Source organism: Hemiscyllium ocellatum, chromosome 46 (assembly GCF_020745735.1).
Source record: "Hemiscyllium ocellatum isolate sHemOce1 chromosome 46, sHemOce1.pat.X.cur, whole genome shotgun sequence".
NCBI classification, from domain to species: domain Eukaryota; kingdom Metazoa; phylum Chordata; class Chondrichthyes; order Orectolobiformes; family Hemiscylliidae; genus Hemiscyllium; species Hemiscyllium ocellatum.
This window is the reverse complement of record NC_083446.1, coordinates 11785547-11806545: the sequence shown is the minus strand read 5'-3', so window position 1 is coordinate 11806545 and position 20999 is coordinate 11785547. Positions and strand designations below refer to the sequence as shown.

Below are 20999 nucleotides of genomic sequence, written 5' to 3'. Positions count from 1 at the left end.
CCTCCCTTCTCACCTCCGTGCTCTAAACCCCCTCCCTTCTCACCTCCGTGCTCTAAACCCCCTCCCTTCTCACCTCCGTGCTCTAAACTCCCTCCCTTCTCACCTCCGTGCTCTAAATCCCCTCCCTTCTCACCTCCGTGCTCTAAACTCCCTCCCTTCTCACCTCCGTGCTCTAAACCCCCTCCCTTCTCACCTCCGTGCTCTAAACCCCCTCCCTTCTCGCCTCCGTGCTCTAAACCCCCTCCCTTCTCACCTCAGTGCTCTAAACCCCCTCCCTTCTCACCTCAGTGCAATAAACTCCCTCCCTTCTCACCTCAGTGCTCTAAACCCCCTCCCTTCCCACCTCCGTGCTCTAAACCCCCTCCCTTCTCACCTCAGTGCTCTAAACCCCCTCCCTTCTCACCTCAGTGCTCTAAACCCCCTCCCTTCTCACCTCAGTGCTCTAAACTCCCTCCCTTCTCACCTCCGTGCTCTAAACCCCCTCCCTTCTCACCTCCGTGCTCTAAACCCCCTCCCCTCTCACCTCAGTGCTCTAAACCCCTCCCTTCTCACCTCAGTGCTCTAAACCCCCTCCCTTCTCACCTCAGTGCTCTAAACCCCCTCCCTTCTCACCTCCGTGCTCTAAACTCCCTCCCTTCTCACCTCAGTGCTCTAAACCCCCTCCCTTCTCACCTCAGTGCTCTAAACCCCCTCCCTTCTCACCTCAGTGCTCTAAACCCCCTCCCTTCTCACCTCCGTGCTCTAAACTCCCTCCCTTCTCACCTCAGTGCTCTAAACCCCCTCCCTTCTCACCTCCGTGCTCTAAACTCCCTCCCTTCTCACCTCAGTGCTCTAAACTCCCTCCCTTCTCACCTCCGTGCTCTAAACTCCCTCCCTTCTCACCTCCGTGCTCTAAACTCCCTCCCTTCTCACCTCCGTGCTCTAAACTCCCTCCCTTCTCACCTCCGTGCTCTAAAGTCCCTCCCTTCTCACCTCAATGCTCTAAACCCCCTCCCTTCTCACCTCCGTGCTCTAAACCCCCTCCCTTCTCACCTCAGTGCTCTAAACTCCCTCCCTTCTCACCTCCGTGCTCTAAACTCCCTCCCTTCTCACCTCCGTGCTCTAAACTCCCTCCCTTCTCACCTCCGTCTCTAAACTCCCTCCCTTCTCACCTCCGTGCTCTAAACTCCCTCCCTTCTCACCTCCGTGCTCTAAACTCCCTCCCTTCTCACCTCAGTGCTCTAAACCCCCTCCCTTCTCACCTCAGTGCTCTAAACCCCCTCCCTTCTCACCTCCGTGCTCTAAACTCCCTCCCTTCTCACCTCAGTGCTCTAAACCCCCTCCCTTCTCACCTCCGTGCTCTAAACTCCCTCCCTTCTCACCTCAGTGCTCTAAACTCCCTCCCTTCTCACCTCAGTGCTCTAAACTCCCTCCCTTCTCACCTCCGTGCTCTAAACTCCCTCCCTTCTCACCTCCGTGCTCTAAAGTCCCTCCCTTCTCACCTCAATGCTCTAAACCCCCTCCCTTCTCACCTCCGTGCTCTAAACTCCCTCCCTTCTCACCTCAGTGCTCTAAACTCCCTCCCTTCTCACCTCCGTGCTCTAAACCCCCTCCCTTCTCACCTCCGTGCTCTAAACTCCCTCCCTTCTCACCTCAGTGCTCTAAACCCCCTCCCTTCTCACCTCAGTGCTCTAAACCCCCTCCCTTCTCACCTCAGTGCTCTAAACACCCTCCCTTCTCACCTCCGTGCTCTAAACCCCCTCCCTTCTCACCTCAGTGCTCTAAACACCCTCCCTTCTCACCTCAGTGCTCTAAACTCCCTCCCTTCTCACCTCAGTGCTCTAAACTCCCTCCCTTCTCCCCTCAATGCTCTAAACCCCCTCCCTTCTCACCTCAGTGCTCTAAACACCCTCCCTTCTCACCTCAGTGCTCTAAACTCCCTCCCTTCTCACCTCCGTGCTCTAAACTCCCTCCCTTCTCACCTCAGTGCTCTAAACCCCCTCCCTTCTCGCCTCAGTGCTCTAAACTCCCTCCCTTCTCACCTCAGTGCTCTAAACCCCCTCCCTTCTCACCTCAGTGCTCTAAACTCTCTCCCTTCTCACCTCAGTGCTCTAAACCCCCTCCCTTCTCACCTCAATGCTCTAAACTCCCTCCCTTCTCACCTCAGTGCTCTAAACCCCCTCCCTTCTCACCTCAGTGCTCTAAACTCACTCCCCTCTCACCTCCGTGCTCTAAACTCCCTCCCTTCTCACCTCCGTGCTCTAAACACCCTCCCTTCTCACCTCCGTGCTCTAAACTCCCTCCCTTCTCACCTCCGTGCTCTAAACTCCCTCCCTTCTCACCTCCGTGCTCTAAACACCCTCCCTTCTCACCTCAGTGCTCTAAACTCCCCCCCTTCTCACCTCCGTGCTCTAAACTCCCCCCCTTCTCACCTCCGTGCTCTAAACCCCCTCCCTTCTCACCTCCGTGCTATAAACCCCCTCCCTTCTCACCTCAGTGCTCTAAGCCCCCTCCCTTCTCACCTCAGTGCTCTAAACCCCCTCCCTTCTCACCTCAGTGCTCTAAACCCCCTCCCTTCTCACCTCCGTGCTCTAAACCCCCTCCCTTCTCACCTCAGTGCTCTAAACCCCCACCCTTCTCACCTCAGTGCTCTAAACCCCCACCCTTCTCACCTCAGTGCTCTAAACTCCCTCCCTTCTCACCTCAGTGCTCTAAACCCTCTCCCTTCTCACCTCCGTGCTCTAAATCCCCTCCCTTCTCACCTCAGTGCTCTAAACTCCCTCCCTTCTCACCTCAGTGCTCTAAACTCCCTCCCTTCTCACCTCAGTGCTCTAAATCCCCTCTCTTCTCACCTCCGTGCTCTAAACCACCTCCCTTCTCACCTCAGTGCTCTAAACTCCCTCCCTTCTCACCTCCGTGCTCTAAACTCCCTCCCTTCTCACCTCAGTGCTCTAAACTCCCTTCCTTCTCACCTCAGTGCTCTAAACTCCCTCCCTTCTCACCTCAGTGCTCTAAACCCCCTCCCTTCTCACCTCAGTGCTCTAAACCCCCTCCCTTCTCACCTCAGTGCTCTAAACCCCCTCCCTTCTCACCTCAGTGCTCTAAACACCCTCCCTTCCCACCTCAGTGCTCTAAACCCCCTCCCTTCTCACCTCAGTGCTCTAAACCCCCTCCCTTCTCCCCTCCGTGCTCTAAACTCCCTCCCTTCTCACCACCGTGCTCTAAACCCCCTCCCTTCTCACCTCAGTGCTCTAAACCCCCTCCCTTCTCACCTCAGTGCTCTAAACTCCCTCCCTTCTCACCTCCGTGCTCTAAACTCCCTCCCTTCTCACCTCCGTGCTCTAAACCCCCTCCCTTCTCACCTCCGTGCTCTAAATCCCCTCCCTTCTCACCTCCGTGCTCTAAACTCCCTCCCTTCTCACCTCAGTGCTCTAAACTCCCTCCCTTCTCACCTCGGTGCTCTAAACCCCCTCCCTTCTCACCTCCGTGCTCTGAATCCCCTCCCTTCTCACCTCTCTGCTCTAAACTCCCTCCCTTCTCACCTCAGTGCTCTAAACCCCCTCCCTTCTCACCTCCGTGCTCTAAACCCCCTCCCTTCTCACCTCAGTGCTCTAAACCCCCTCCCTTCTCACCTCAGTGCTCTAAACTCCCTCCCTTCTCACCTCAGTGCTCTAAACCCCCTCCCTTCTCACCTCAGTGCTCTAAACTCCCTCCCTTCTCACCTCAGTGCTCTAAACCCCCTCCCTTCTCACCTCAGTGCTCTAAACTCCCTCCCTTCTCACCTCAGTGCTCTAAACCCCCTCCCTTCTCACCTCAGTGCTCTAAATCCCCTCCCTTCTCACCTCAGTGCTCTAAACTCCCTCCCTTCTCACCTCAGTGCTCTAACTCCCTCCCTTCTCACCTCAGTGCTCTAAACCCCCTCCCTTCTCACCTCCGTGCTCTAAACCCCCTCCCTTCTCACCTCAGTGCTCTAAACCCCCTCCCTTCTCACCTCAGTGCTCTAAACTCCCTCCCTTCTCACCTCTGTGCTCTAAACCCCCTCCCTTCTCACCTCCGTGCTCTAAACCCCCTCCCTTCTCACCTCAGTGCTCTAAACCCCCTCCCTTCTCACCTCCGTGCTCTAAACCCCCTCCCTTCTCACCTCCGTGCTCTAAACACCCTCCCTTCTCACCTCAGTGCTCTAAACTCCCTCCCTTCTCACCTCCGTGCTCTAAACTCCCTCCCTTCTCACCTCAGTGCTCTAAAGCCCCTCCCTTCTCACCTCAGTGCTCTAAACCCCCTCCCTTCTCACCTCAGTGCTCTAAACTCCCTCCCTTCTCACCTCAGTGCTCTAAACCCCCTCCCTTCTCACCTCAATGCTCTAAACTCCCTCCCTTCTCACCTCAGTGCTCTAAACCCCCTCCCTTCTCACCTCAGTGCTCTAAACTCCCTCCCCTCTCACCTCCGTGCTCTAAACTCCCTCCCTTCTCACCTCCGTGCTCTAAACACCCTCCCTTCTCACCTCCGTGCTCTAAACTCCCCCCCTTCTCACCTCCGTGCTCTAAACTCCCCCCCCTTCTCACCTCCGTGCTCTAAACCCCCTCCCTTCTCACCTCCGTGCTATAAACCCCCTCCCTTCTCACCTCAGTGCTCTAAGCCCCCTCCCTTCTCACCTCCGTGCTCTAAACCCCCTCCCTTCTCACCTCAGTGCTCTAAACCCCCTCCCTTCTCACCTCCGTGCTCTAAACCCCCTCCCTTCTCACCTCAGTGCTCTAAACCCCCACCCTTCTCACCTCAGTGCTCTAAACTCCCTCCCTTCTCACCTCCGTGCTCTAAACCCTCTCCCTTCTCACCTCCGTGCTCTAAATCCCCTCCCTTCTCACCTCAGTGCTCTAAACTCCCTCCCTTCTCACCTCAGTGCTCTAAACTCCCTCCCTTCTCACCTCAGTGCTCTAAATCCCCTCTCTTCTCACCTCCGTGCTCTAAACCACCTCCCTTCTCACCTCAGTGCTCTAAACTCCCTCCCTTCTCACCTCCGTGCTCTAAACTCCCTCCCTTCTCACCTCAGTGCTCTAAACTCCCTTCCTTCTCACCTCAGTGCTCTAAACTCCCTCCCTTCTCACCTCAGTGCTCTAAACCCCCTCCCTTCTCACCTCAGTGCTCTAAACCCCCTCCCTTCTCACCTCAGTGCTCTAAACCCCCTCCCTTCTCACCTCAGTGCTCTAAACACCCTCCCTTCTCACCTAAGTGCTCTAAACCCCCTCCCTTCTCACCTCAGTGCTCTAAACCCCCTCCCTTCTCCCCTCCGTGCTCTAAACTCCCTCCCTTCTCACCTCCGTGCTCTAAACCCCCTCCCTTCTCACCTCAGTGCTCTAAACCCCCTCCCTTCTCACCTCAGTGCTCTAAACTCCCTCCCTTCTCACCTCCGTGCTCTAAACTCCCTCCCTTCTCACCTCCGTGCTCTAAACCCCCTCCCTTCTCACCTCCGTGCTCTAAATCCCCTCCCTTCTCACCTCCGTGCTCTAAACTCCCTCCCTTCTCACCTCAGTGCTCTAAACTCCCTCCCTTCTCACCACAGTGCTCTAAACTCCCTCCCTTCTCACCTCGGTGCTCTAAACCCCCTCCCTTCTCACCTCCGTGCTCTGAATCCCCTCCCTTCTCACCTCCCTGCTCTAAACTCCCTCCCTTCTCACCTCAGTGCTCTAAACCCCCTCCCTTCTCACCTCCGTGCTCTAAACCCCCTCCCTTCTCACCTCAGTGCTCTAAACCCCCTCCCTTCTCACCTCAGTGCTCTAAACTCCCTCCCTTCTCACCTCAGTGCTCTAAACCCCCTCCCTTCTCACCTCAGTGCTCTAAACTCCCTCCCTTCTCACCTCAGTGCTCTAAACCCCCTCCCTTCTCACCTCAGTGCTCTAAACTCCCTCCCTTCTCACCTCAGTGCTCTAAACCCCCTCCCTTCTCACCTCCGTGCTCTAAATCCCCTCCCTTCTCACCTCAGTGCTCTAAACTCCCTCCCTTCTCACCTCAGTGCTCTAACTCCCTCCCTTCTCACCTCAGTGCTCTAAACCCCCTCCCTTCTCACCTTCGTGCTCTAAACCCCCTCCCTTCTCACCTCAGTGCTCTAAACCCCCTCCCTTCTCACCTCAGTGCTCTAAACTCCCTCCCTTCTCACCTCTGTGCTCTAAACCCCCTCCCTTCTCACCTCCGTGCTCTAAACCCCCTCCCTTCTCACCTCAGTGCTCTAAACCCCCTCCCTTCTCACCTCCGTGCTCTAAACCCCCTCCCTTCTCACCTCCGTGCTCTAAACACCCTCCCTTCTCACCTCAGTGCTCTAAACTCCCTCCCTTCTCACCTCCGTGCTCTAAACTCCCTCCCTTCTCACCTCAGTGCTCTAAAGCCCCTCCCTTCTCACCTCAGTGCTCTAAACCCCCTCCCTTCTCACCTCAGTGCTCTAAACTCCCTCCCTTCTCACCTCAGTGCTCTAAAACCCCTCCCTTCTCACCTCAATGCTCTAAACTCCCTGCCTTCTCACCTCAGTGCTCTAAACCCCCTCCCTTCTCACCTCAGTGCTCTAAACTCCCTCCCCTCTCACCTCCGTGCTCTAAACTCCCTCCCTTCTCACCTCCGTGCTCTAAACACCCTCCCTTCTCACCTCCGTGCTCTAAACTCCCCCCCCTTCTCACCTCCGTGCTCTAAGCCCCCTCCCTTCTCACCTCAGTGCTCTAAACCCCCTCCCTTCTCACCTCAGTGCTCTAAACCCCCTCCCTTCTCACCTCCGTGCTCTAAACCCCCTCCCTTCTCACCTCAGTGCTCTAAACCCCCTCCCTTCTCACCTCCGTGCTCTAAACCCCCTCCCTTCTCACCTCAGTGCTCTAAACCCCCTCCCTTCTCACCTCCGTGCTGTAAACTCCCTCCCTTCTCACCTCCGTGCTCTAAACTCCCTCCCTTCTCACCTCCGTGCTCTAAACCCCCTCCCTTCTCACCTCCGTGCTCTAAACCCCCTCCCTTCTCACCTCCGTGCTCTAAACCCCCTCCCTTCTCACCTCAGTGCTCTAAACTCCCTCCCTTCTCACCTCTGTGCCCTAAACCCCCTCCCTTCTCACCTCAGTGCTCTAAACCCCCTCCCTTCTCACCTCAGTGCTCTAAACTCCCTCCCTTCTCACCTCCGTGCTCTAAACCCCCTTCCTTCTCACCTCCGTGCTCTAAACACCCTCCCTTCTCACCTCCGTGCTCTAAACCCCCTCCCTTCTCACCTCCGTGCTCTAAACCCCCTCCCTTCTCACCTCAGTGCTCTAAACCCCCTCCCTTCTCACCTCCGTGCTCTAAACCCCCTCCCTTCTCACCTCAGTGCTCTAAACTCCCTCCCTTCTCACCTCCGTGCTCTAAACTCCCTCCCTTCTCACCTCAGTGCTCTAAACCCCCTCCCTTCTCACCTCAGTGCTCTAGACTCCCTCCCCTCTCACCTCAGTGCTCTAAACCCCCTCCCTTCTCACCTCAGTGCTCTAGACTCCCTCCCCTCTCACCTCCGTGCTCTAAACTCCCTCCCTTCTCACCTCCGTGCTCTAAACCCCCTCCCTTCTCACCTCCGTGCTCTAAACTCCCTCCCTTCTCACCTCCATGCTCTAAACCCCCTCCCTTCTCACCTCCGTGCTCTAAACCCCCTCCCTTCTCACCTCCGTGCTCTAAACCCCCTCCCTTCTCACCTCCGTGCTCTAAACCCCCTCCCTTCTCACCTCAGTGCTCTAAACTCCCTCCCTTCTCACCTCAGTGCTCTAAACCCCCTCCCTTCTCACCTCAGTGCTCTAAACCCCCTCCCTTCTAACCTCAGTGCTCTAAACCCCCTCCCTTCTCACCTCAGTGCTCTAAACCCCCTCCCTTCTCACCTCCGTGCTCTAAACTCCCTCCCTTCTCACCTCCGTGCTCTAAACCCCCTCCCTTCTAACCTCAGTGCTCTAAACCCCCTCCCTTCTCACCTCAGTGCTCTAAACCCCCTCCCTTCTCACCTCCGTGCTCTAAACCCCCTCCCTTCTCACCTCAGTGCTCTAAACCCCCTCCCTTCTCACCTCAGTGCTCTAAACCCCCTCCCTTCTCACCTCAGTGCTCTAAACCCCCTCCCTTCTCACCTCAGTGCTCTAAACTCCCTCCCTTCTCACCTCCGTGCTCTAAACCCCCTCCCTTCTCACCTCCGTGCTCTAAACCCCCTCCCTTCTCACCTCAGTGCTCTAAACCCCCTCCCTTCTCACCTCAGTGCTCTAAACCCCCTCCCTTCTCACCTCAGTGCTCTAAACCCCCTCCCTTCTCACCTCCGTGCTCTAAACCCCCTCCCTTCTCACCTCCGTGCTCTAAACCCCCTCCCTTCTCACCTCCGTGCTCTAAACCCCCTCCCTTCTCTCCTCAGTGCTCTAAACCCCCTCCCTTCTCACCTCCGTGCTCTAAACTCTCTCCCTTCTCCCCTCAATGACCTGCGAGATTTGCAGAACGTTGGAACTGCTCCGGCCGACCCACATGCAGCGAGCAGCATCGCAGCACACAAGGTTCAGATTTGAGTGTTTAACATTTTAACTTCTCACTGAAACAAGCCCAAACCAGCCGTTATTGAGTTTAAGATTTCCCCAAATGGCTTTAATGAAAGAAACATCCCTAATATAGTGGGTGTGAATCTTACACAGGGAATTGATGAAACCATAACTCAAATACTCAAGGATTTTGTCCTTATTTACAGAAGGATTTCAAAGTGGAGGTTTGCTGGATTGATATGTATAATATGTGAATCAGAGAGTCCCTACAGTGCACAGAGAGGACATTCAGCCCATTGGGTTTGCACTGACCCTCCGAAGTATCATAGAACCATACAGCATGGAAACAGACCCCTCAGTCACACCAGTGCTCTGACCATTTTCCCAAACTAAGCTAATCCCATCTGCCTGGGCTTGGCCCATATCCCTCTAAACCTTTCCTCTTCATCTACTTATCCAAATGTCTTTAAAGCATCGTAACTATGGCTGCAACCACCCCTTTCTCTGGCAGTTAATTCCACACACAATCTACCCTCTGTGTCAAAAAGTTGTCCCTTGTGTCTTTTTTTAAATCTTCCTTCTCTCACTTTAAAAATATGCCCTGTCATCTTAAAGTCCCCAAGCCTGGGGAAAAGACCCCTGCCATTCATGTTGTCTATACTCCTCATGATGTTATAAAAACCTGTATAAGGTCACCCCTCAACCTCTTACGCTCCAGTGGGGAAAAGCCCCCAGCTTATCCAGCCTCTCCTTATAATCCAAACGCTCCATTCCATGCAACATCCTGGTAAATCTCTTCTGAACCCTCTCCAGCTTAACAAGATCCTTCCTTTCCATTCCTGATGAAGAACTTAAGCTCGAAATGTTGACTTTCCTGCCCCTCGGATGCTGCCTGACCTGCTGTGCTTTTCCAGCACCATACTTTTTGACTCAGATCTCCAGCATCTGCAGTCCTGGGCGGCACGGTGGCACAGTGGGTTAGCACTGCTGCCTCACAGCGCCGGAGACCCAGGTTCAATTCCCGACTCAGGCGACTGACTGTGTGGAGTTTGCACATTCTCCCCGTGTCTGTGTGGGTTTCCTCTGGTTTCCTCCCACAGTCCAAAGATGTGCGGGTCAGGTGAATTGGCCATGCTAAATTGCCCGTAGTGTTAGGTAAGGGGTAAATGTAGGGGTATGGGTGGGTTGCACTTCGGCGGGTCGGTGTGGACTTGTTGGGCCGACTGTAAGTAATCGAATCTAATCGAATCCTCACTCTCTCGTATTATCCTTCCTAAAGCCAGGAAATCAGAACAGGACACAGTATTACAGAAGAGACCTCACCAATATCCTGTACTCAAAGGTCTGCCCATTGAAGGCAAACGTGCAAAACGCCTTCTTAACCAGAGGATTATGTCCATGAACCCCTTGGTCTCCCTGTTTGACAGTAAAATGCGACTGAGTCTGGTTACTATATGACCATTCATGACAGAGATATGGCGTACTTGGAACTCCTCAGGAACATGGGCTTGTTCAGTAGTCAGACCAAATAATACTTTAGTTTAGATTACTTACAGTGTGGAAACAGGCCCTTCGGCCCAACAAGTCCACACCGACCCGCTGAAGCGCAACCCACCCATACCCCTATATTTAACCCTTTACCTAACACTACGGACAATTTAGCACGGCCAATTCACCTGACCTGCACATCTTTGGACTGTGGGAGGAAACCGGAGCACCCGGAGGAAACCCACGCAGACACGGGGAGAACGTGCAAACTCCACACAGTCAGTCGCCTGAGGCGGGAATTGAACCCGGGTCTCAGGCACTATGAGGCAGCAGTAGCTAACCACTGTGCCACCGTGCCGCCCAGCGGGATGGGATATGAATTATTAGTCTGCTTCACTGCAGTGAAAGACCAAGGGGGTGCGCAGATATTGTCACTTCCACCTGCTCCTGGAGAATGGGCTTTGACATGGTAAATCACAAACCCAGACCCCCTTTGTGGACTGATTCTGTGACAGCCCTGTTCCTTGCAGCAAAGCCAGGGGTAAACAGCATCATTCCCATTTTGTTTTGTCCCTTTTGCACACCCGCGGGGTTGGGGTAAAACTGCCATGATCTCTGAAAGCCCACACCCTATACCATCATTTCATTCCAGACCCAGCCCATCACACACTTCTTCCCAGGATGCACCTGCACAAGGGTGAAGGTGGCCCTTTGAAGGTTGTCAGACGTTGGGTTTAGGCAGTCGCTGTTCGGGGGAGCTCACTTCATTTGTGGGAGAACACTTTCTCATTTCTGAAACCGTCATAAGCAGCAGCCTGGTATGGCTCAGTGGTTTACTGCAGTGAAGTGCCGTCCGTCCAAAGGTGGTGCAGGTTATGGTGGAGTGGCCGTGCTAAATTGGGGTGACACGGTGGCTCAGTGGTTAGCACTGCTGCCTCACGGCGCCAGGGACCCGGGTTCCATTCCAGAATTGGGTGACTGTGTGGAGTTTGCACATTCTCCCCATGTCTGCATGGGTTTCTTCCGGGTGCTCCCATGATCCAAAGATGTGCAAGTTAGGGTGGATTGGCCATGCTAAATTGTCCCATAGTGCCCAGGGATGTGCAGGTTAGGGTGGATTGGCCGTGCTAAATTGTCCCATAGTTCCCAGGGATGTGCAGGTTAGGGTGGATTGGCCGTGCTAAATTGTCCCCTAGTGCCCAGGGATGTGCAGGTTAGGGTGGATTGGCCGTGCTAAATTGTCCCATAGTGCCCAGGGATGTGCAGGTTAGGGTGGATTGGCCGTGCTAAATTGTCCCCTAGTGCCCAGGGATGTGCAGGTTAGGGTGGATTGGCCGTGCTAAATTGTCCCATAGTGCCCAGGGATGTGCAGGTTAGGGTGGATTGGCCATGCTAAATTGTCCCCTAGTGCCCAGGGATGTGCAGGTTAGGGTGGATTGGCCATGCTAAATTGCCCCATCGTGCCCAGGGATGTGCAGGTTATGGTGGACTGGCCGTGCTAAATTGTCCCATAGTGCCCAGGGATGTGCAGGTTAGGGTGGATTGGCCGTGCTAAATTGTCCCCTAGTGCCCAGGGATGTGCAGGTTAGGGTGGATTGGCCGTGCTAAATTGTCCCATAGTGCCCAGGGATGTGCAGGTTAGGGTGGATTGGCCGTGCTAAATTGTCCCCTAGTGCCCAGGGATGTGCAGGTTAGGGTGGATTGGCCGTGCTAAATTGTCCCATAGTGTCCATGGATGTGCAGGTTAGGGTGGATTCGCCGTGCTAAATTGTCCCATAGTGTTCGGGGGTGTGTAGGTTAGGGTGGATTATTCAGGGGTAAATATAGAGTGATAGGGTCGGGGAATGGGTCTGGGTGTGTTACTCCTCAGAGGGTTGGTATGCCTGTTGCCACTCTGTCGGGATTGTAATTATTAATTCTTCTCAATTGCCCCATGTGCAGGCTGGGTGGATTAGATGCTAAATATGAGGTTGGGTGTGTTACAGGGTCTTGGTGGGATGCTTTGTGGAGAGTCAGTGGAGACTGGATGGGCTGAATGGCCTCTTTCTGCACTCTGAGGAGAGATCTTGTTCAGTACTGCCTTGTCTGCAGTGGGGTGTCACTGGTGTTTGGTGAGACTGGAAGTCTCGATGGATGGCGGGAAGGTTCGTGTTTCTCATCCAGGCATTGGCTTCGGTCTAGCCCCCACAAATTCCACAGAGCACCTTCAACTCCAGACTGACGGGATGGGGGTCCGAAACCGATGTTGTTTACACCCTGCTTCCCTTGAAACCTCCAGTGGGTAGCACTTTCAGGTGGGGCAGGGACCCCCTCCCCCAGTCCTGGCCTTCCCCACTTCATCAACATCCTGACAAGCCCCTCCCTTACTCCCCTCGGGTCCAGCCCATGGAGGGAGTCAGAGGGGCATTGGTGCCGCTGTGAGTTATGGCGATGGAGTTGCGCTCAGTGGGGGGATTTGGGGGGGATGGTTGACGGGGAGGTGTTGGGGTGGAGGGGAAGGTCTGGGTGGGATTAGCGGCACCACACCCGTGCGCCTGGATTTGAACCCTGTTCGCTTCCTCTCCCGTATTCCCGCAGGTCTTCCGCAGCGGGGAAGGGATGGGAATCCGCTTGGACACCGCCTCAGCCTTCCAGGGAGCGCTGATCTCGCCGCACTACGACTCGCTGCTGGTCAAGGTGATCGCCCACGGCAAGGACCACCCCACCGCCGCGTCCAAGCTGAACCGGGCCCTGGCCGAGTTCCGGATCCGCGGGGTCAAGGTAAGGTGCTGCTGTGTGCGGCCACCATTTTGTTTGGAGTTTATGGTTACTGAGTGTACTGTGGTGTGTCTCTCATAATGGCGGAGTGTACTGTGACCCATGTCTCTCTCATAATGGCGGACTCTTGTGCCTTGGAAAGGGGGCTGTTGTCTTAAGAGAATTTGCCTCATAGAAATCGAACTGCTGTCTGCGAGTATTGGTCGCGGCGGGAATGTTTGCACGGTCAGTGATGGACTGTAAAACGAGGAGGGGAGTGACACAGGCGAGCAGAATTCCGATGGAGCGTTGTGATTGCAATGAGATTCCGGATTATGTGCGAGGAATGGTGCCTGTAGGCTGACCGTGGCTGACTTGTTGGGTCGGACAGTGGGTGGCAGTGGCATTGTGGGAGACAGAACGAAGCAGAGCAATGATGGGGGGATGTTTCCTTTCATCGAAGAGGAACCCGAACTAGGAGTCGTGGTTCCAAAAGCTCCCTGTTTTCCGACGCGGATGGGAATTCCAGTCTCCCGGGCGTTCGTCTGTGTGTGGAGCACTCTGTCAGCATATCGTTGAAATGACGCAGAGCTGTAGACTGACTGGCAAGGCAGGGCTGAGGTCATGACCATCTCACCGAGGGGCAGAGCAGACAGGAAAGCCACAGCTCTAAGGCCCCTCTGTGCCTAAGGAGCAGTGAAAGAGCTGAGCCGGTTGATTTTGGGGGGTCTCTCGACATGGTCATGCATACAGGGTATTTGCCACTGAGCCACGATGTCCCCTGCCCCGTGTGCTTTTGGTCACATTGGTATCCTCAACGCCGGTTATGGTAAGCCAGTTGGAGACAGCTGCACTTTAAGCTATGAACCACACGTGTCAGTGATCGTTCACCGAGGGAGGTGTGGTGGCAACATCCCTTCCCGGTTTCTGTTTCTCCCGTACTGGCTTAGTCCCACCTGGGCGGAACTGTGTCACCTCATTTCAGCAGCTGTAGGATTTGGCTTCAAGCGGTGATCAGTCGCGGGTGTGAGCAAACGCGTCATTAACGTTAATATTTAGATCGATTGACTGATTTGTTTGCAATGATATAACTTCTGCGGGGATCACTAAGCAGTTAAGAACTGCTGTTGGTGAGGGAAAAGCTGCGTGTTAGTGCAAGGCTGAGACGGGAAAGTTTGCGTTGGGCTGATGGAGTGCAGACAGAAGTGACACAGTGAGAGGACGCTGATCACCTCCTTGTCTGTGAGTGTACGCGGCTGATAGCACCCTCCCTACAAGATGACTGGCTCGTTTCTGCCAGTCTGTCTCTCTCCCCTCTTCTTTCAGACAGTTAAACAAACCTCCGTTCTGCTTTGGAGTACCTTTTCGCAAGACTGGGAGACTCAGCCAGAACCAGGTGCCAACTTGTCCATGTTAAAGTAAACCCCTCTCCCCGACACAGCGCAGTTTCTAGGCAAGCGTCATCCTTTATACTTTCCCAGAGGGGGTACAGCAGCTGCCCTGGCTTCTAGCTAAAGTGGTCTAAGAGGATATCATCTGGACACTCCCTGTTCTGAGCATCCTCCCCTACCTCCACAGGCCTCAGTAGTCTTGGTTTAACCTCCGAGACAGTGACAATGACAGCCATGATTTCCACCATTGCACGTTCATTTGAGGTTCTCTGATGCATGCAGGGTCAGCTTGGAGGAAAATTGATGTACGGAGAGATCTGGGTGTTCAGGCCCATTGTTTCCTGAACGCAGGTCGATAAACTGGTCAAGAAGGCATGCGGCATGCTTTCCTTCATCAGACTGGGTGTTGAGTACAAGAGTTGGCAGGTCATGTTACAGTTGTGGGCGGAGGTGGGTACTGCAAATGCTGGAGATTAGAGTCAAGATTAGAGCGGTGCTGGAAAAGCATAGCAGGTCAGGCAGCATCTGAGGAGCAGGAAAAAAATCGACATTTCGGGCAAAAGCCCTTCATCAGGAAAGGAGTTGTAGTTACAGTTGTACCTGACTTTGGTTTTCGGCCATTTTGGGAACACTGCGTACAGTTCTGGTCGCCACATTACCAAAAGGATGTGGATGCTTTGGAGAGGGTGCAGAGGAGGTTCACTAAGATGTTGCCTGGTATGGAGGGCGCTGGCTATGAAGAGAGGTTGAGTGGATTAGGATTGTTTTCATTAGAAAGACAGAGGTTGAGGAGGGACCTGATTGAGGCCTACAAAGTTATGAGAGGGTGGATAGCAAGAAGCTTTTTCCCAGAGTTATAATTTGGAGATGCCGGTGTTGGACTGGGATGTACAAAGTTAACAATCACACAACACCAGGTTAGAGTCTAACAGGTTTAATTGGAAGCACACTAGCTTTCGGAGCGACGCTCCTTCATCAGGTGGTTGTCAATCACCTGATGAAGGAGCGTCGCTCCGAAAGCTAGTGTGCTTCCAATTAAACCTGTTGGACTCTAACCTGGTGTTGTGTGATTTCTAACTTTTCCCAGAGTGTGGGACTCAATTACTAGGGGTCACGAGTTCAAGGTGAGAGGGGAAAAGTTTAAAGGAGATATGCGTGGAAAGTTCAGAGGGTGGTGGGTGCCTGGAACGCGTTGCCAGCGGAGGTGGTAGAGACGGGCACCATAGCATCATTTAAGAGGTATCTAGACAGACAGATGAATGGGCAGGGAACAGAGGGATACAGATCCTTAGAAAATAGACACCAGGTTTAGAGAGAGGATCTGGATCAGCGCAGGCTTGGAGTGCCAAAGGGCCTGTTCCTGTGCTGTTACGTTCTTTGTTTAGAAACTCTGTCTCGAGAGTAAGACCGTAAGCCCCAGGTGCAGAATGAGGCCATTTGGCCCGTTGAATCTGCTTTGCCTTTCGATCATGACGGATGTGTTTTTCAAGCCCAGTTTACTCCTCAGTGCATAAACCAGTCATGAACCTCTGTCCTAAAGACACTCAGTGACTCGCCCTCCATGGCCCTCTGTGGCAATGAGTTGCACAGACACTCCCCCCGCGCCCCCTCCTCATCTCAGTTCCAAAGGGTGGTCCCTTCACCCTGAGGCTGTGCCCTCAGGTCTGAGGCCCTCCTGTTGGAGGAAACATCTTCTCCACGTCCACTGTACCCAGGCCTCTCAGCACTCTTTACTTCTCAAGCTGATTGCTCTGTCAGCCTGGCGAAGGTGGGTACTGCAGATGCTGGAGATCAGAGTCTCGATTAGAGCGGTGCTGGAAAAGCACAGCAGGTCAGGCAGCATCCGAGGAGCAGAAAAAAATCGACATTTCGGGCAAAAGCCCTTCATTATTCCTGACCTGCTGTGCTTTTTCAGCACCACTATGTTCTGTCTTCCTTCTGATCTCCACCCTGTACAGACCCAGAGTCCTCGTATGACAAGCTGTTCATCCCTGGGGTCGTTCTTGTAAACCTCCTGTGCACCTACTCCCAGGCCAGATCCTTCCATGGCTATGGTCCCCAGAACTTCTCTCAGTTTCCAGTGTCTCCTTCTCTGGCCTTGTGTTGGTGGAAGCCACTGTGTGCAGCTGAGAGATACCAAAAGCCTGAGAAAGGACGCGGAGGGGAGGAGTTGGGGTGCGTACCAAAGACGAGGGGAGTCAGTTCATGGGGAGAGACGGGAGAGTGTCAGCATCTGGCTAAGCACACTGTCGGATTTGCTGACGTTTTGTAACGTTGCATAACTTTCTCACACAGCGGGCGGTGAGGGTTGTGAATAACTCCCTCCCCACGAAGGTGGGAGCGGCAGGTTCAGGGAAGGGGAGGAGATGGCTGCAGGCAGTTCCCGGAGTTGGGAACAGTTCCCCTTCGGGGGGATCCCTTGGCAGGTGGATGCCCACGCGGGTCGGAGCACCACAGCGTGAAGTGGCCATTCATAAGGACAGGAAATGTTTGATTGTCACGCCTTTTACAGCTTGGTCCGTGTTGGATCGCGGCCGCACTATGCCTGTCCATAAATCGAACACGAATGATTCAGGGGCCCCCCCTTTGAAAAGGTAAAAGCTAGGAGCAACACTAGGCCATTCGGCTTTTTGAGCCTGCTTTGGTGTCCAGCAGGACCATGATCCAGGAAGAACACGCGAGATCTACAACCACAAGGCAGGCGAGTGGCTGTCCAAGCAGTGGGCCGAATGGCCTCCTGCTGCCAGAAGCAGTTCTGTAACAGTGGGCCGAATGGCCTCCTGTTGCTCAGTAGCAGTTCAGTGACAGTGGGCTGAATGGCTTCCTGTTCAGTAACAGTTCAGTGACAGTGGGCCGAATGGCCTCCTGCTGCTCAGTAACAGTTCAGTGACAGTGGGCTGAATGGCCTCCTGCTGTTCAGTAGCAGTTCAGTGACAGTGGGCCGAATGGCCTCCTGCTGTTCAGTCGCAGTTCAGTGACAGAGGGCCGAATGGCCTGCTGCTGTTCAGTAACAGTTCAGTGACAGAGGGCCAAATGGCCTCCTGCTGTTCAGTAACAGTTCAGTGACAGTGGGCCGAATGGCCTCCTGCTGTTCAGTAACAGTTCAGTGACAGAGGGCCGAATGGCCTCCTGCTGCTCAGTAGCAGTTCAGTGACAGTGGGCCGAATGGCCTCCTGTTCAGTAACAGTTCAGTGACAGTGGGCCGAATGGCCTCCTGCTGTTCAGTCGCAGTTCAGTGACAGAGGGCCGAATGGCCTGCTGCTGTTCAGTAACAGTTCAGTGACAGAGGGCCGAATGGCCTCCTGCTGTTCAGTAACAGTTCAGTGACAGTGGGCCGAATGGCCTCCTGCTCAGTAACAGTTCAGTGACAGTGGGCCGAATGGCCTCCTGTTCAGTAACAGTTCAGTGACAGAGGGCTGAATGGCCTCCTGTTCAGTAACAGTTCAGTGACAGAGGGCTGAATGGCCTCCTGTTCAGTAACAGTTCAGTGACAGTGGGCCGAATGGCCTCCTGTTCAGTAACAGTTCAGTGACAGAGGGCCGAATGGCCTCCTGCTGTTCAGTAACAGTTCAGTGACAGTGGGCCGAATGGCCTCCTGCTGCTCAGTAACAGTTCAGTGACAGTGGGCCGAATGGCCTCCTGCTGTTCAGTAACAGTTCAGTGACAGAGGGCCGAATGGCCTCCTGCTGCTCAGTAACAGTTCAGTGACAGTGGGCCGAATGGCCTCCTGTTCAGTAACAGTTCAGTGACAGAGGGCTGAATGGCCTCCTGCTGTTCAGTAACAGTTCAGTGACAGAGGGCCGAATGGCCTCCTGTTCAGTAACAGTTCAGTGATTTCCCGCACGGAGGAGAGATCACAAGAGAAGTGGAGAACCCAGCTCGGAAGTGAATCGGCTGAGTGACCCAGAGGTGGGGATGGCAAGGGGGGGACACGTTTTCAGGGAAGGGGGGTGTGTGTGTGTGTCAGGGTGAAGTGCTGCAACAGACAGGACAGACTGCACCCCACGCTCTCTGCGTTTCACCTCAACTGTGCTCACAAGTGTCAGAGTTTTTAAAAGTCCTCCTGAATCTGCGCTGCTGTGTGTTTTCCATGACATGACACCGAACCTGGAAGTGGAACTGGAGGAATGTCGCTGCAAAGTCATCTGTAATTTTATGCTTCGGGGTTTGCTCGCACTGAATTTTCACAAAGGTCCTGACCTAGACGTTCCGGCTGGTCTCCTGGACCCAATTCGTCTGGCAGTCCCTGGAGCGTGTGAGCAATGGTTTTTCTCTCTCTCTCTCTCTCTGACTGACTGAATGCAAGCACCTACTGTGAGCGCGGTGCCTCGTGTCCCATTGAAACAGAGCCAAGGTGGGGTTAGGGCTGTGGGCACTGAACCCTCTCCCGGCCCGGACAGAATGTCAGTGCAGGGCAGGAGACCTTACCTGGGCAGTTTCCGGCCCGATGCTGCAGCTAGTTCCGGAGCTCCCTCCACTCTCTCACACTGCCACCGGGAGCGTTGAAGGGACATGTCCAACCAGTAGGATGTTTCCCCTTGCTGTGGGAGAGAGGAGGGGAGCTGCCGGGAAGTAACGGGGGGTGACGGATCTCAGGTGGAGGTGAGAAGGATTGTGTTTCGCTCTCAGAGTGCTGTGCCTGTTTGGAAATCTCCTCCCCGGCAAAGTTGAGGGTCATTGAAGATTTCTCCCAGGGCCGGGGGAGTCCAGGGCATAGGTTTAGGGTGAGAGGGGAAAGATAAAGCAGAGACCTAAGGGGCAACTTTTTCACACAGAGGGTGGTACGTGTATGGAATGAGCTGCCAGAGGATGTGGTGGAGGCTGGTACAACTGCAACCTTTAAAAGGCATTTGGATGGGGATATGAATAGAAAGGGTTTGGAGGGATATGGGCCGGGTGCTGGCAGGTGGGACTAGATTGGGTTGGGATATCTGGTCGGCATGGACAGGTTGGACCGAAGGGTCTGTTTCCATGCTGTACCTCTCTGTGACTCTATTTTATTTGAGGCTGGAATTGACAGGTTCTTGACTAACAAGGGGGTCGAAGGTTATCGGGGGGCTTGGGAAGATGGCCACAGTCTCAGACTGAACAGCAGAGCAGGGTAAATGGGCTGATTGGTCAACTTCTGCTCCTAATTTGTTTGTATGGTTGTGCACACACCCCCGTGCTGGTTTATGATTTGGAGATGCCGGTGTTGGACTGGGGTGGACAAAGTTAAAAATCACACAACACCAGGTTAGAGTCCAACAGGTTTATTTGGAAGCGCTAGCTTTCGGAGCGACGCTCCTTCATCTGGTGGTTGTCTGATGATGAAGGAACCACCTGATGAAGGAGCATCGCTCCGAAAGCTAGCGCTTCCAAATAAACCTGTTGGACTCTAACCTGGTGATGTGTGATTTTTTTTAACTTAACGTTGGATTATAGAAGATTGAGGGGGGGACCATATTGAAAGGTACGAGATCCTTAGGGGGCTTGAGAGGGTAGATACAGTGAGGTTGCTTCCCCTTGTGGGAGAGTGTAGGACCAGAGGGCATCATCTCAGGATAAGGCCTGCCCATTGAAGACAGATTAGGTTAGATTCCCTTCAGTGTGGAAACAGGCCCTTCGGCCCAACCAGTCCACACCGACCCTCCGAAGAGTAACCCACCCACCTCTGACTAAGGCACCTAACACTATGTGCAATTTTACCATGGCCAATTCACCTGACCCAGACATCTTTGGACTGTGGGAGGAAACCGGAGCACCCGGAGGAAACCCGCTAGGAGAAACCTCTTTGTTTTTAGGGAATCTGTGACAGTACATACCAGGGTATTCCTGGCTGAGAAACAGACACACGGTTAATCTGTCGGGTAATGCAGGGGGATAGACAGGAAAGTGAACCGTTGGGGAGCATTAGAGATGAGGATTATCAGGTCAGCCACAACCTCACTGAATGGCAGCCTTGATGGGCTGAATGGCCTACGTCCAGTGCTGGGTCATTTGCCTTTGCTGTACCCAGTGCCCCTGGCCGTTTCTGGAAATACTGTGGAGTGAACCGACTTGGCTGAGAACACACCTGTGGTGCTGAGGACCTGAGGGGGAGACTGAGATTGGAGCGTGCGTTGGGCATTTCTGGCTGAAGGGTGGGTTGCAGAGGCCTTTTGCTCTGGGCTGCCCCATCGCCGAATCCTTGAGGAGCCTCCTGCCACTGTTAACAGTTTCATTGTCCACCACCGTTGACAACTGGACGCGTCCGGGCGTGAATCAGTTTGATTCTGGTCAACAGAGAACAGTTTTGAAAAGATGATTAGTTAAATTGCTCGGTCTTTAGTTGCCTGCTGGATATTAAGCTGTGAATAAGCACTTGGGGAACTGGGTTATTCCTGTTGTGCCAAACAAAGTCATGATTTACGGATGTTAGTGCTGGTTGTTTGCCACAAGCAGCATGAGGTCGAAGGGAAAGCAAAACAAAAGAGTAACACGCACAGATTATTAATTATTTGCGACAACAAAAGGAAACAGCTTAGTCTTGCGCCTCACAACAGTCAAGTCGAAAGGTAAACTGAGGCATGAGTGTGCGTTGCTGGAGCAGTTGAGTTGAGATGAGCTGAATGGGAACACACCGAGAGCAGGAGGGCAGAGAGAGAGAGCATTGGCAAGCTGTGTGGGCATGCTGAGTGCAGTCAGCCCCCGTCTGGTGCCACCTTCACCCCGTGCTGCCCTGCTGAGGAGAACGAGAGGTGATTTACTGAAACGCACAAGGTCCTGAGGCGGGGTGTTGGTTGAGTTGACCTTTTCCCCTTGGCAGGGGATGGACCGGAACCAGAGCGGGGGTGCACGGTTTCAAAGTAAATGGCCTCCCATTTAACAGGGAGAGGAGAGGGAGTTTTTTTTTCCCTCCCAAAGAGGCCTTTGGAACTCTCTTTCCCAG

General features: G+C 53.9%; 1 protein-coding gene across 4 annotated transcripts in view; it reads left to right on the top strand.

The window, feature by feature from the left end:
* The window catches only part of LOC132836369 (pyruvate carboxylase, mitochondrial-like), a 721522-nt gene that overhangs the window by 310129 nt on the left and 390394 nt on the right, over positions 1–20999 (top strand). For all 4 annotated transcript variants that reach the window (XM_060855868.1, XM_060855869.1, XM_060855870.1 and 1 more), the window contains one exon: positions 12540–12722. In XM_060855868.1, coding sequence (XP_060711851.1) covers positions 12540–12722 — 183 coding nt within the window. The remainder of the gene's footprint in view (positions 1–12539; positions 12723–20999) is intronic.